General features: G+C 35.7%; 1 protein-coding gene across 1 annotated transcript; it reads right to left on the bottom strand.

Moving 5' to 3' along the window:
• Nucleotides 1-2016: 2016 nt before the first annotated feature.
• LOC144450593 (cytochrome P450 20A1-like) lies at nt 2017-13049 on the bottom strand. Its single transcript, XM_078141237.1, has 11 exons — nt 12963-13049; nt 12081-12148; nt 11556-11725; nt 9214-9359; nt 8486-8653; nt 7622-7685; nt 7258-7434; nt 6105-6228; nt 3830-3944; nt 3158-3222; nt 2017-2346 (listed from the first exon to the last, which is right to left on the bottom strand). The coding sequence occupies exons 1-11, from the start codon at nt 13047-13049 to the stop codon at nt 2094-2096; spliced, it is 1437 nt and encodes a 478-aa protein (XP_077997363.1). The 3' UTR covers nt 2017-2093.
• Nucleotides 13050-13702: the final 653 nt, after the last annotated feature.

A 13702-nucleotide genomic window follows, 5' to 3' on the forward strand; every position in this document is an offset into this window, starting at 1 on the left:
ATTGGCGTACCGAGCCCTAGGCTAGTGAGTAACAGCTATTTGTTATGAGTGAATGACCTATATCTGTCGTCAATGGATGCACTGCAAATAACTTAATCACATGATGATAATCGCTGTTTGTGATAAGTTGTAGGTCGGTATGGTCGAGTCACTTTTCGAATACAATTTACTACTGCGGAAATCTAGCTTTCAGCCAAGCACACAAAGAGCGCCACAAATTAACCGTATTGTTGCTGTTGTTGCTGCTGCTGCTGCTGCTGCTGCTGTTGTTGTTGTAGTTGTTGTTGTTTAATGAGCTAGTTTACACAAGTGGGGAATAATGGTGACTTTGTTTTGTGGATATAATCACCCTGTAATCAAGTTAGTGAAATCAAACACTGCCATGGGAATTTCCAAAAAATGTGCACGGCACTGAAGATTATCGAAGTCACAAGAAACCCCTGCCTAGTGTGGGTACAATTAAACGTCCATTCAACACCCTGTGTTATAGACCAGCAGGAGAACGTCTCCACTATCTTTCTATATAGTCTTACGTAGTTGAAAGCTCGGCGTCCGCTGTCGTACTTACCCAACGTGTACACAGAGAGTTAGTCAACTACATGTATGTAATACAGAAAAAAAGGTTAAACAAACAAGACCTTCGAATTAATTCCAAAGGTTTTTTAATCACAAATCTATTTGAGTCCAGGCAACGGTCTTTAGAAGATGCCACAATCATTTGTAAAAAACAAAACAAAAAAACACAAAAAACCCAGCTAAGCATGGGAATAGAATTTAGCTATACCCTCCAATGAGTGCAGAAAATGTTCATAATCCGTGATGTCCTCCCTCTCCCTCCCCATACACGGAAGACTAACCACTCGCTATGAATAGAAGTGGTAAGTTCGACAAGCATCTGAAGTGTGTAAACTAACGTAACAATTGAGAGAAGACCGCGGACCATGAATTGTGATAGACTATAGACGGCAGCCGCACGTCCACGGGGCACAGCAAATCTGTCTGCTCCATTTGTGTTTTCGGTGAACAGAACTCACAAGTAGAATTAGAAAACAACATTACATTGAACGAAATGAAACTGTTGAAGTCTATAAAGCATTTACTAGTATTATTCGAATGTAAAGAATACAATTCACAAAATTAACGGTATATATACATACACAGCGTTCAGTTTATATTTAGTAAAGTTGTTGATGTTTCGTCAATGTTTTTGGATTACCTATAGGTTACATTTTGGGATATGATCACTGATGCACATGCGTTTATCAAGGTATAACAATTTTTACTTTATTTCAAAGATAATTACAAAATCGAACTTGTAAAAACGTTAATCCAGTTATTAGTTTAATATATAAATTTAGATTTACTTGGATTTCCCTCATATAACTCTGACCGGGTCAATCTTTCTTGACGCTTAACCCAAAATTTCACTTTATAGAATTAGTATAATTACATAAATGCACATGGGACGTTAAAAGTCACGTGAAACGTCATCAGAAAATACCTTTCTGATTCCAAGGACAAGACATATCGATTCCGAATATAAACAAACATATTAGATAAAAAAGAGATGACCGATCTTTACGTTCGATGTTATTGAGTATGATCACATAACTGAGACACATTTCAAAACAGAATTTTGAAGACAATGCCCACACACAAATGATACACCGTGCTCAATTACAATCATATATTAAATCACAAATTCATAACCACACTGTACAGGTACGTACACTGCGTACAGGTGCTATGGTGCAACAATATGTCCGACGCGACTGTGGGCTACCATCATGTGTGCAATACTACCCAAATCGTGGTAGTGGTCAACGCATTAAGTTTATTAATATATTAAAACATTTTCTGAAACTTTTTGAGAATCTACTCTACTACCAAATAAATATAAAAATTACACCAAAATCTCATGAAAGTTGACGATCATATACATCAAAAGAGAGGCAGGGGCGCTAGTGCCCCGACAGACTGTCCTCCTTCGGCTTTGCTCGGCAACCTAAGCTTCTGAAGCGCAGTACGAGGTCTTTACGCAAGAAGGGTGACAAAAATCTCTCCATTATAATTGATTCAATGTAATACTTAATTTAATTTCTGTTACTAACAGTGACCCACACTTCATCACTTGGCAGAGTTACAAAACCATACTTGCGTTGTATGTTTTGTCCCTCTACCAAATGAAATTTAAATTTTCTTAGTAAAGCCACAAAGCAAACAGTTGCCTCAGCATACGTTATACGATATCCAGGACAAACTCTTTTCCCAGCAAATCCGAAAGGTGAGAAGGCTAAAGGATGACGTTTGGACGCTTCTTCATTCGAAAACCTATCTGGGTCAAATCTACAATCAAAATATTAAAAAAGTTATGTGTTAGACCTATTCTACAGTATTCCATCCATTAAAGGGTCATGTCATTCCAGGAATTAAAATTATTTTCATAAATTTCAGGTGCTGGAGACTCATTTCATGAGTTCACATCACATAATTGTCGTTCAGTTGCCACGAAACACCACCGTGACGATGAGTCGCTAGACAACCCTCATCGTCATACATCACCGCCCTCTACGGCGAGTCTTATCAGCCAACGTCTCGTTGCGTCAGCCGGGAAAAAAATGCTCTGGCCATGGCCTGCGAGAATGAACGTGAGACCACGTGTATTTTCCAGCTGATATGATTCAAGAAAAATATTGGAGAATAACATAATTACTACAGCGCCAGTAATATCAAACAGAAATAGGGGAAAGTAATGACAATTTCGAACGTTTCGACTCATATTTCGAACACAGCAGAACAAGTGACGTCGACACGCTCTGTGGTGACGTAGAACGACAAGAGTATATATTCTATAATTTTTGTTCAACTTGCTTCATGCATATGGTATAAGAATATTTATTATATGTGCTCTGAATATATTTTAAGCACCGGTCTCTATGTTTGCATATTAATGATTTTTGGCTTTACTAAAATATGAATTAATCCTATAATGTATAAATCAGTATTTTATAAAGTAAATGAGTGCATTATATATCATAGCCATATGAATTGGTTTAGGAAATATTTACAATAAATTAGAGATAATGTAATCAAAATGATCTGTACAAATTGTCAAACGAGCTTCAGGAAATAACTTGAATGAATTCAACATTTTTACCTGTCAGGATTTGGCCAGATTTTCGGATCCTGGTGAACCACTCCAAGGGCATGGACAACTCCAGTCTGTTTAGTAATGGTAATTTTTCATAAAAAGAAAGACAATGAATTGAAACATACATTATAGATGCACACTTGCATACATATATGCGTGCGTGCGTGAGTGCGTCCAAGAAAACATACATACATACATACATACATACATACATACATACATACATACATACATACATACTGTTATAGTAGTCAGAGATCAGAGGGAAAGAATTATTCAAGTAACAGTGAAAGTAAGGATTAGTCTACACCGTCTAACTCAGGTACTAGGTACATATTACATACATACATACATACATACATACATACATACATACATGCATACATACATACATACATACATACATACATACATACATACATACATATAAATAAATAAATAAATACACATGTACGTGTGTGTCTGTCTCTGTCTATATATATATATATATATATATATACAGACAGACAGACAGAGAGACAGACATATATATATATATATATATATATATATATATACAGACAGACAGACAGAGAGACAGACATGCTGATATAGATGCAGACTAACACATATGCATACATACATAGTGATATATAGATAATGAAAATCATCCTAGGTATGCTAATATTATAAACTTACCCCCTTGGGAATGGTAAATCCTTGTATCTTCATTTCCTTCTCATAGTTAACCCTTGCAGCAAAAGGTGCAATCACTGCACATCGCAAGGTTTCATCAAAAACTCGTTTCAAGTACCTGAAAAACTCGAATTATTGCTAATAAAAATAAAATGCTTCACTCACACACACACACACACACACACACACACACACACACACACACCATTCTTTGTCATCAATATGATAGGTTTAGTAGAAGATAGGTACTGAATTGACGGTAGGTATGTTTCATCATGCTAATACTTTTCTCGTCAACATGATAACTGGTGTTACACAATGTAGACAACAGTGCGGCATTGTTGGATTACAGCTTGGGGCTAATAGTCAATTCTCTCTTTAAAATAACATTACTTGGTTATTCAAGCTATTCTCCGTTTACACCCTGATGTTCTTGGACCCGATGTATCACCAGGTATGGGACTCGTACGAATATCGTCCGACGGAATTTCAACCATCGAGTATTTTGCACTGTAACTGTCATGAAACATAATGTGGCCACTGAACAACAGGTTACTTACCAACAACTCTCTCTGATTTGTACTGTCAGACATGATATCATTGGTTTCAGACAAATCTCAGGATTTTGTATAAACGTTTTTGACATTTAGTGAATCTGAATCCGGAAAAATCAGATTTAACATTGCTTGGACTCGGAGCAAGACCTCTGTTTTGTACCGACTGAGTCTCTTTGTCTGTCTGTCATGAAAACTAATAACAAGATCAAAAGATGCCACTATCAAATATAAGCACATTTTCACTGTGGTAGTTCTACCAAGGGTATAGAATAACAAAAATTGGGAAAAAAAACAGTTTGACTTTTTATTGGTAATTTAGAATCATTTTGAAAGAAACTGGTCACACATTTTAAATGCTACATATCTAGATTTTGCAATATGCAAGAAATAGCTTGATTTTGACAACTGATCCTGACAGACAATGTTGAGGTCAAAGGTCACTTTCTTAAGAGAGCTTACATCGAATGATATTGGATAGGCACTTGAATGGACACGCTATGTATTACAGTTTTTGAGTTATACAATAATGTATTGATTTGTTACACCACCAAATATGGGCACGTTCAGTAAAAAGTTATATGAGCACTAAATGTAATCCTTGTCTATATTCATCTTCTCCTATATTACCTTTGGATATGATTTAAACGAAATTGGCAAGAAATAAATATGAGAAAGTATCTGAGACAAACATGAAATGGCTGGAATTTGATAACTGACCATGAAGGTCAAGGTCAAGGTCAAAGTTCAATATCTTAAAGGAACGCTTGTACCCGATTATAGTAGGGTGAACAGATGAATGGAGTCTCTATGTGATACAGTTTTTGAGTTATGCAATAAATATTCATCTTTAATAGGCCGCCATTCAGGCAAATATGAATAAGTCGCAAAACAAAGTGACGTGCATATGTTCCATATGACATGTCACCTTTGTGCCGGGTTTTAAAGAAATCGGATATTGCACGTATGAGAAATTACGTATTTTGGATGGACGGACGGACGGAAAGGAGCCCATTGTAACAGTCCCCCCCCCCCCTTTCAGACGACTAATTATGTGGAAATTGTGTGGTTCTGTGGATTTTCTCACGTGTCAATAACTTTATATAGAGAGTTGTTAGCCCTGTATCAAGTGTTCATTTTCCATTAGTTTGGCACATTGGCTATCGGCTACATTTGATGTTATACGTACATCCAATTGCCAACCGTCAAACTAACACCAAATTTAATTGTTAGAAGTTATTATTCGAAACATAAAAGACAATGATAATAAGCCACAACAGTGTCCAATACCCCTTTGTGAACCCCTCCTATCGCTGTTAGTGCTATTCCTGTATTGTTGTCAGGTTGTAATTCTCTGCTCAAAGCCATTTTCTTCACAAATTTCATTCCATACGCTTTCACAATTTTACTGTATATTGATTGCTATCGGTGGACTATTGGTAAGTGGTCACGTATTATAGCTCATATATTACCTCAGTCCCCCCCCCGTCCCATATCACTCAACTAAAACATATTTGTCCTGTCCCAATATATAGTAATGAGATGTTGTCCACCCTTAGCGATTTGCACAAGAGAAACACACTTTTTTATACACACTTTTTATAATATTATTCATAAATTTAGAGTAATCTATTAAAATCAGTAATTAACCTGGTCAACCTAAATGCAAGGCTGATGTTCTGTTCAGTGATTATCTTTACATACTGTGTTGAAAGTGGACTTACACAAGTTTAGGCAGCGTGTCGTGGTTTACTGTGCCATCTTCACCAAGAACATCAGTAATCTCTTTGTACACTTTATCTTGGATTTCAGGATGTTTTGTCAGATAGTAAAACGTCCACACCATCACTGTCATGAAAAGATTGTAATCAGAATGACAGAAGAAAGATGTGGTAAATGAATTATAAAAGAAACATGGTCTTTCAATGTATACGATTCAATACCATTTACTATGAATATACTGTCGTGGTAAACAAATGTGTGCCATCTTGATTCATCAACGACTTTGCATTCTACTCAGTTCCATTCTAAACATTTGCAGACCGACCCTTATACATATCATGTGTGTAGCAGGTCCCACTTGGCAAATCCTATTGATGGCACTGGACAACAAATTGCCTAATACCGTTATTTGTTACGTGGGCTGCCATTAGAAAATGGCTGTATTGTGACATACGAAGATGGCGTTTGTTATAAACGAGTTTTCTGATTGGTCAATAAGATTGAACACGAAATACACCAAATTTCTTTATGCATTTGGAATGGACCTAAATAGAATAAAGAAAACCTTCTTGCTGTAGTTATTCAACAATTCTTGATTTTACAACAAACATAGTCGCCATTCCGTTCACAACCCAGTAACATAGACAGCAAGATTTTCATGTATCTCGTCTCAAGTATGGTACAACATTTGCATGCAATCTGATAGAAATTAGTCAGATGCAAAATCCATTGAACGTTTGTGGTATGAAGGAAATCGCTTGGCTTACATTGTACTTGTACAATCAGTGTAATGATGTCAGCTGGACTGTCATACCTGTTGATATGACTTCAGTCTCTATGTTATACCTGAGCCATTGTAGAATAATAGTGTAGTTTATAACAAATGTCTGACGACTCACCTAATTTATTTAAAGAAGTAAGTGGCATGTAAGTGCCCACTATGTTATTCACACTTGTGCAAGGTTTGAATGAAACATGTCAGAGTTATGGCTGGACACAAACACAGACCCTGGGATTGACGCACTAACGGGCAGAACATCGGATTCCCATAGCCCTACCTGTGATCCGACTGTTGGGGACAAAGCATTTGAAAGCAGTTTGTATTAGTATTAAGGGTTAACGTTTTCACTGTCACAGTAAATTTATTTTACTTACTGAAGTATGTTGTGTGAAAGCTAGCCACAAAGTATGTGATAGCATCACTCAGTAGTCTTTCTTCAGTTGGACAATTCTCTATCAGTACATCAATAAAACTACACTCCTGTTCACCAGGTGGGTTATCGTGTCGATGCTGAACTGCTTGACGCATTAAATCATGCCATTCTTTCAGGGCTGTGAAAGAAATCATCATTATCATCATTATCATCATCATCATCATCATCATCATCATCGTCGTGAACAGCAACATGCAAGTGAGTGAGTGAGTGAGTGAGTGAGTGAGTGAGTGAGTGAGTGAGTGAGTGAGTGAGTGAGTGAGTGAGTGAGTGAGTGAGAGAGAAGTAAAAACATGCAACCTTACCATGAGCAAATTTCTCTTCCTTAGGTTTGTCCACTGCTATTTCATGATTCAGTGTCACAAATATCTGTGAAGACAATTAGTCAGCAATTAGGAGAAAATATTGTGCCTGCCTATTATTTAAATATTTGTTCTTCATATAGCTGTAATATCGACAATATCCACACAGATACTACTTAATGTTAAAAAGGTTAAAGAAAAAGGGAGATAAAACAATCAGTTAGGTTTACTATGTGAAGAATTTCGTTTTGATTTTGGACACGTATGGTTTAATCACGGGGTTTGCTCAATCACTGATTTTGTAATACTATTAACCCAAAGAATGAAAGACTTTGCAATGCAAACTTGGCATGATCGAATAACGTCCTCCCCAAAACAGAGAAGTTAATCACCGTTGAAGACAATTTTGCAACCTGACAAATATTTAAGTTGTGTCTATCCATGTAAATTTAGAATTGCAATGTCTGTATGTCATGGTTTCTCTCATGATCTGAAGATTGAGAGAAAACGACAATCCGGCAAACTTGCGTTTTTAAAACTTCTGTAGCTTAGAAGTTCTTTTATTCTCTATTATCATTTGATACATTTATATCACTGGTAAGCTCTCAAATCTTACAAAGTTAAATGAGCTAGCATGTTTCATTTACTATGCTTTCAAAAGAAGAACCTAAGTTTCATACAGAGCTTCCATCATCTTATTTGAACTGTACATATTGTGTCGTATAAGCTTTTTGGGCCTGTAGCCTTCATTGCAAATAAACTAATCTAATATCCCCAATCAAACGCAATATCACTTTGAAAGTAGTTTATGCCTTTAAATTGTAATTTCAAATGTTGATATGTTTATTGACAATGTGATAAGCTTACAGTTTCGTAATGTCGTAGAAGAGTCACGGCCTTCTCGTCACTATCGAAGAAATCACCAAATGAAACACTACTTGTGGCACGGATCACATAGACTGAAATGTATTCTGATATCGCAATGTGTTGTTCAGCTGGAAGTGAGAATATCTTCATAACCATGCCATCAGCTGCCTAAATCATTATACGAATTGAGAATACTAAAAATTATCAAAAATATATTTATCATGGAAAACACATTGAAAATAATGCCCAACCAAATTATAATACTTCTAACTTGCAAACTTTGTGTTTCTCTATGAATGAGTAAAAAATAAACATGGGAATCTTACTACATGTTGTCATATTCAGGCATAGCTATCAGTTTCAAGTTTTAAAGAAACCAGTGAGGGAAGGGAGGGAGGGAGGTGGAAATTTCATAACAATTGAGGAAAAATACAAAAAAAATACAACGTAGCATTTTAGTTAATAAAAGATGTGATAACATTGTAATCATGGCGAACATTATGATGCTACAAAGGAGAAAATAATGGAGATTATAATTATTACACTGAACTTCGTTAGCGCCCTCAGTCGAGGAAGTACCTAGTACTTTTGTTTTAATAAATTTTTTGGGGTAAAGATTCTAGTCAATGCATTGATAATTATTGAAAACAAACACAAAACTTCCCTTTCATTGCTGTTGGCAAGTATAACAAGTATAAATTCAAAGAGTCATATGGAGTACGACTTACCTCTTCGAAAATAGGGTAATAGTTCCTGATAGCTTTGTGATGGAATGGCGGATCATATACTCTACGTCGTCCAACAATATCCTCTCCATTAGCATATGTGATACTTTGTGGACCAAAGAGAGGTTTCACGAATTCAAAGAGTTCGACTAGAAAGAAAATTAAAATACAGACAAATAATTTTTCCAACAAGTTCTTGGGTCGAAATTAAAACCTTTGAAGTTTCCTCGTAAGATGTGGTGAATTGTCTTCAAGCATCCGTATGAAGCCAACTCATTCCGAAATTTATTTTTGTTTTCCTGTCATTACAGCACGATGCTCTTTTGAAAGTGTATTTGCCCACGTTTTGCTGCCCTACCGTCAGATTGTGTCACACATTCTTGTAATTTAATACTAAATATATACAAATTTACTAAGAAGCAGTGTGTGTCTCGCAGCAGACTACAATATAAGCTTACAGGACTTGCAATTTTCCCTACAGTGTCAATTTTTCTGTCAACTATACAGACAAAACACGGGACCTTTAGAAAAAATACTTGCTCTTTCTCCAACATTTAACATACAGCAATCTGGGGTTTAGAATTCTCCTGAAATATCGCTTGCAACAGATTTACATATTATGTACCCTAATGAAATTCAAATCCACTTTTTCATGCTCAGCAAGTTTCAAACCAGCTACCAACATGTGTTTAGGTTAAAATTAAAAACTTTTAAGTTTACTTGTAAAATGTGAATTATATTCAAACATCCGTATGAGGCCAACTTATTCCGAAAAAGTTATAGATTTGCTTTCCTGTCATTACAGTACGATGCTCTTTTGAAAGTGTATTTGCCAATGTTGTGCTGTCATACCGTCAGATTGTGTTACACATTTTTATAATGTTTATGTACTAATTATATACAAATTCACTGAGAAGAACTGTATGTTTCTCACAGTAGAGTACAATATACAGGACTTGCAATTTCATTACATTGGCAATTTTGCTGTCAACTATACGAGACCTTTAAACACAGAACTGCCCTATATATAAAGAGGATTATGGCTAATCTATACAAATGCGGGAAATTCAAACTGCTGTACAGAGCACTAGCTTCTAGGTCTTGTTTTCAGCATTTTTTCTGTGCTCTGAGAAATACACAGGTCATGTATCGTGTACAAAGTGTTTGTGAATGTCGTAGGATGGTAACTTGAACAAAGTTGAAAAGCAATTTGTTTGTTTCATAGAATGAAAAAAACTTTCAAAATGAGACAAATTCAACTGCAAACAGCTGTTTAGATTGTATGTCACTCAGGATTATTCAAATATGCGGCATTTGCATGTGAACAACCCATATAGGGAATGTTTATATTTTTGGTGATTACATGCCAGTGAGTCACCACAAGTTCTCCAACTCCAAACATACAGTCAGTCATATGCAAAATAGGGTCCCAGGCCCAGGCAGTCGTACCTTTAAGAAAGTTACTGGATCTTTCTACACCGTTTAACATACAGCAAACTGGTGTTTAGAATTCTCCTGAAATGTCATTTGCACCAGATTTACATATTTGTGTCGTTTTTTGTACCCTGATTAAATTCCAAACCACTTTTTCATGCTTGACAAGTTTTAAACAGGCTATTCTGCATGAAAGTATCTCAGTTGTCCTAATGTCTTTTGGATGATATTTGATTTAGGTTCGTATCTTTATTATTCAATCATGTTCATTTTTAGTCGAATTCTTTATGTCATATGAATGTTTGTATATTGTATATACTGTTATAGTTTTTGCTTCCACTGTTGACAAAACACACTAAATTACAAATGAGTTGCACATTACCATTCATAACACACAACTAAAGCGTTTCTCGTGCTTCCAACAATCATTTAAAAATAATAGTTGTTTTATTATAAGACTCGTATGTAGACTTTCCAACTTTAGTCAATTTGTAAACAATGTTGTCGGCCAACAAAGAGTAAACTAATTACAATGTAATGAGAGTACCACAATTATGATTATCTTTAAGTCTAACTGACACATGTACATTTTATGACATTTATGTTTTCTTTCTAGTCGTTTTATGAATAACTTGTGTTTTATACTAGTAACATTGTTTAAGATCGAGTACATTGAGAAACACAATTTACTTGGCTGATAATTACAGCATATGTAGCAGTATACTTTCACACATATGATATGAATGTTATACATGATTGTTATAAGCAGGGATAATGATTTAGTTGTGTGTCATCTATAGATTTATATTAGGAATTGACCGTTTACCAGGAGCCCTAAGTCCCAAATTTCTTTGAACCGAATTTCACATCCATACATTATAGGATGGACAAAAATAATACAAAACACATACTTGGTCTATCCGATAGCTTGGTGTGATCTTTAAAGGCTTGTGGTGATCCCAAACTGACAAAGTAGTTCTTTCCATACCAGAATGATGCTACTGGACCATATTTGGAATGCAACTTCATCAGGAATTCATGCAAACTCCCAGCTTCATCTATATCTGGAAGATTTCCTTTCCTACAGACAAAACCAGGGAAAACTGTACATCGGATGTCTACTAGTATTTCCATAAATGATATTAAGTAACAAAAGTTATTGTAAGAATTTACTAATAACATTTACAGAAGCATTACTTGATTATCACTGATTGATTGAAGTATATATAACACACAACAATTATTCTATAGAACTCAATTTCCACATTCCAAGCTTTCTGTGCAATTATTCTATATTATACTATACTTTAACAATATGTTAGTTAAAAAGTTTCAACTCTAATTTTCATGTCAAAAGAATTTGTATTGAGGAGATTATTTGCATTAATGTTCATATGATGTCCAATTATAAAGAACTACGGAAATGGAATTCATACTCAGGGTCAGTTTTCACCATTCCTAGAATCATAGCTGTTTGGTTTTCGGGAATGGCACCAGTTGGACTCTGGAGGGGAAAAGATTAGCAGATGTAAGATGTAAGATTGTTTCTATATCCTTGGTTGTCAATTAAATGATATGTGAAGCATGCATTAAGAAATAGGACACGTCTGTTATGTCGTCGTCCATGATATTTGAAGCACGTCAGTTATTGACATCGTCAATGTATGCACCAACTCATATCAAATTTGAAGCATGCATTGATAATCTTGTAAAGAAACCCTACTGCATTTGACATGTGTTCAGTGATTATACTGATTTACCGCAAGGGTTTGTGGGTAAACCTAGCCGCTTGTGCGTGATGACTACTCTAAAAGCTTTGTATTTGTCAAATATGTAAATTTGTTGAATATCAATGCAATAATGTATCATAGTAAAGGTCAAACCGATGTGATTAATAGTTTTTCACGGTAGGTTAGGTAACTAAACGTTTGTTGCTTTATAGGGCAACTAAATGATCGTAAACAATTATACAGAATTAAATGGCCTATTTAGCCACATGCTGTAGCTTGGGGCAAGACTGTAATGATACACACACAACATACACGCACGCACATATACACGTGTGTGTGTGTGTGTGTGTGTGTGTGTGTGTGTGTGTGTGTGTGTGTGTGTGTGTGTGTGTGTGTGTACATTATTTGCCAAGAGATATCAAGTCGAAAATTCTGGAGCAGCACCATCTCTCCTAACTAAAGAGTTCATAGTTCAGTTGGTCATTCTGCAGTTGAATAGAATCATGATATGTGCATGTAGATAAGAAAATCCCCACTCAATCAACAGCTCATGTGACGAAGCAATGTTACAATTATTTTGTATCTCACCTTTACAGAGTAGAACACTGTCTTCAGATAGTAGAATGCGATGACAACAAGAAGTGCAACAGTCGCAATCACCACAAACACCGCCATCTTTAAATGTGAAAGTTAGGTCAAATGTCATTGGTTAATCGTATACGCAGATAGGATACGAGTGGAAACCAACCTCCTACTGAACGTATTATAGACAGATTTGACACTTTTCTGTGTACCAGGGTATTTAAAGTACAGAAAGTACATAATTTTGAGCGCATACACAGTTGTTCAATTCTTGATATATTGTGCTGTACATGCAAATGACAACATCGTCATATTCATGAATGGAATCCTTTCTAACCATACGACAACAACGTGTTGCTGTTGATGGAGAACTTTCAACACCAATTTCAGTTGACTCGGATGTTCCACAGGTTATCGTATTAAGACCTCGTCTCTTCCTTTTATCTAGATGACATCTCCGAAAAAAATTCGCAGATGACTGCCTTTTATACGGACAAATAAAATCTCCGAACGACGCTTTCCAATTTCAAAAAGATCTAGATTCTCTCGTCTCTTGGACTGACATATGGAACATGAAGTTACTTCATCTAAGTGTTACATTATGCACAACACCCTCAAACACAAACCGTATACACATATCAAAGAGAAGGCCCTTGAAACTGTACAACATCATCCGTATTTAGGAATTGAACTATCAAACGACCTTAAATGGAAACACCACATTTAGGGCATAGTAGCTAAAGCCA

The sequence above is a fragment of the Glandiceps talaboti genome, chromosome 20 (genome assembly GCF_964340395.1).
Source record: "Glandiceps talaboti chromosome 20, keGlaTala1.1, whole genome shotgun sequence".
Classification (NCBI taxonomy): Eukaryota; Metazoa; Hemichordata; class Enteropneusta; family Spengelidae; genus Glandiceps; species Glandiceps talaboti.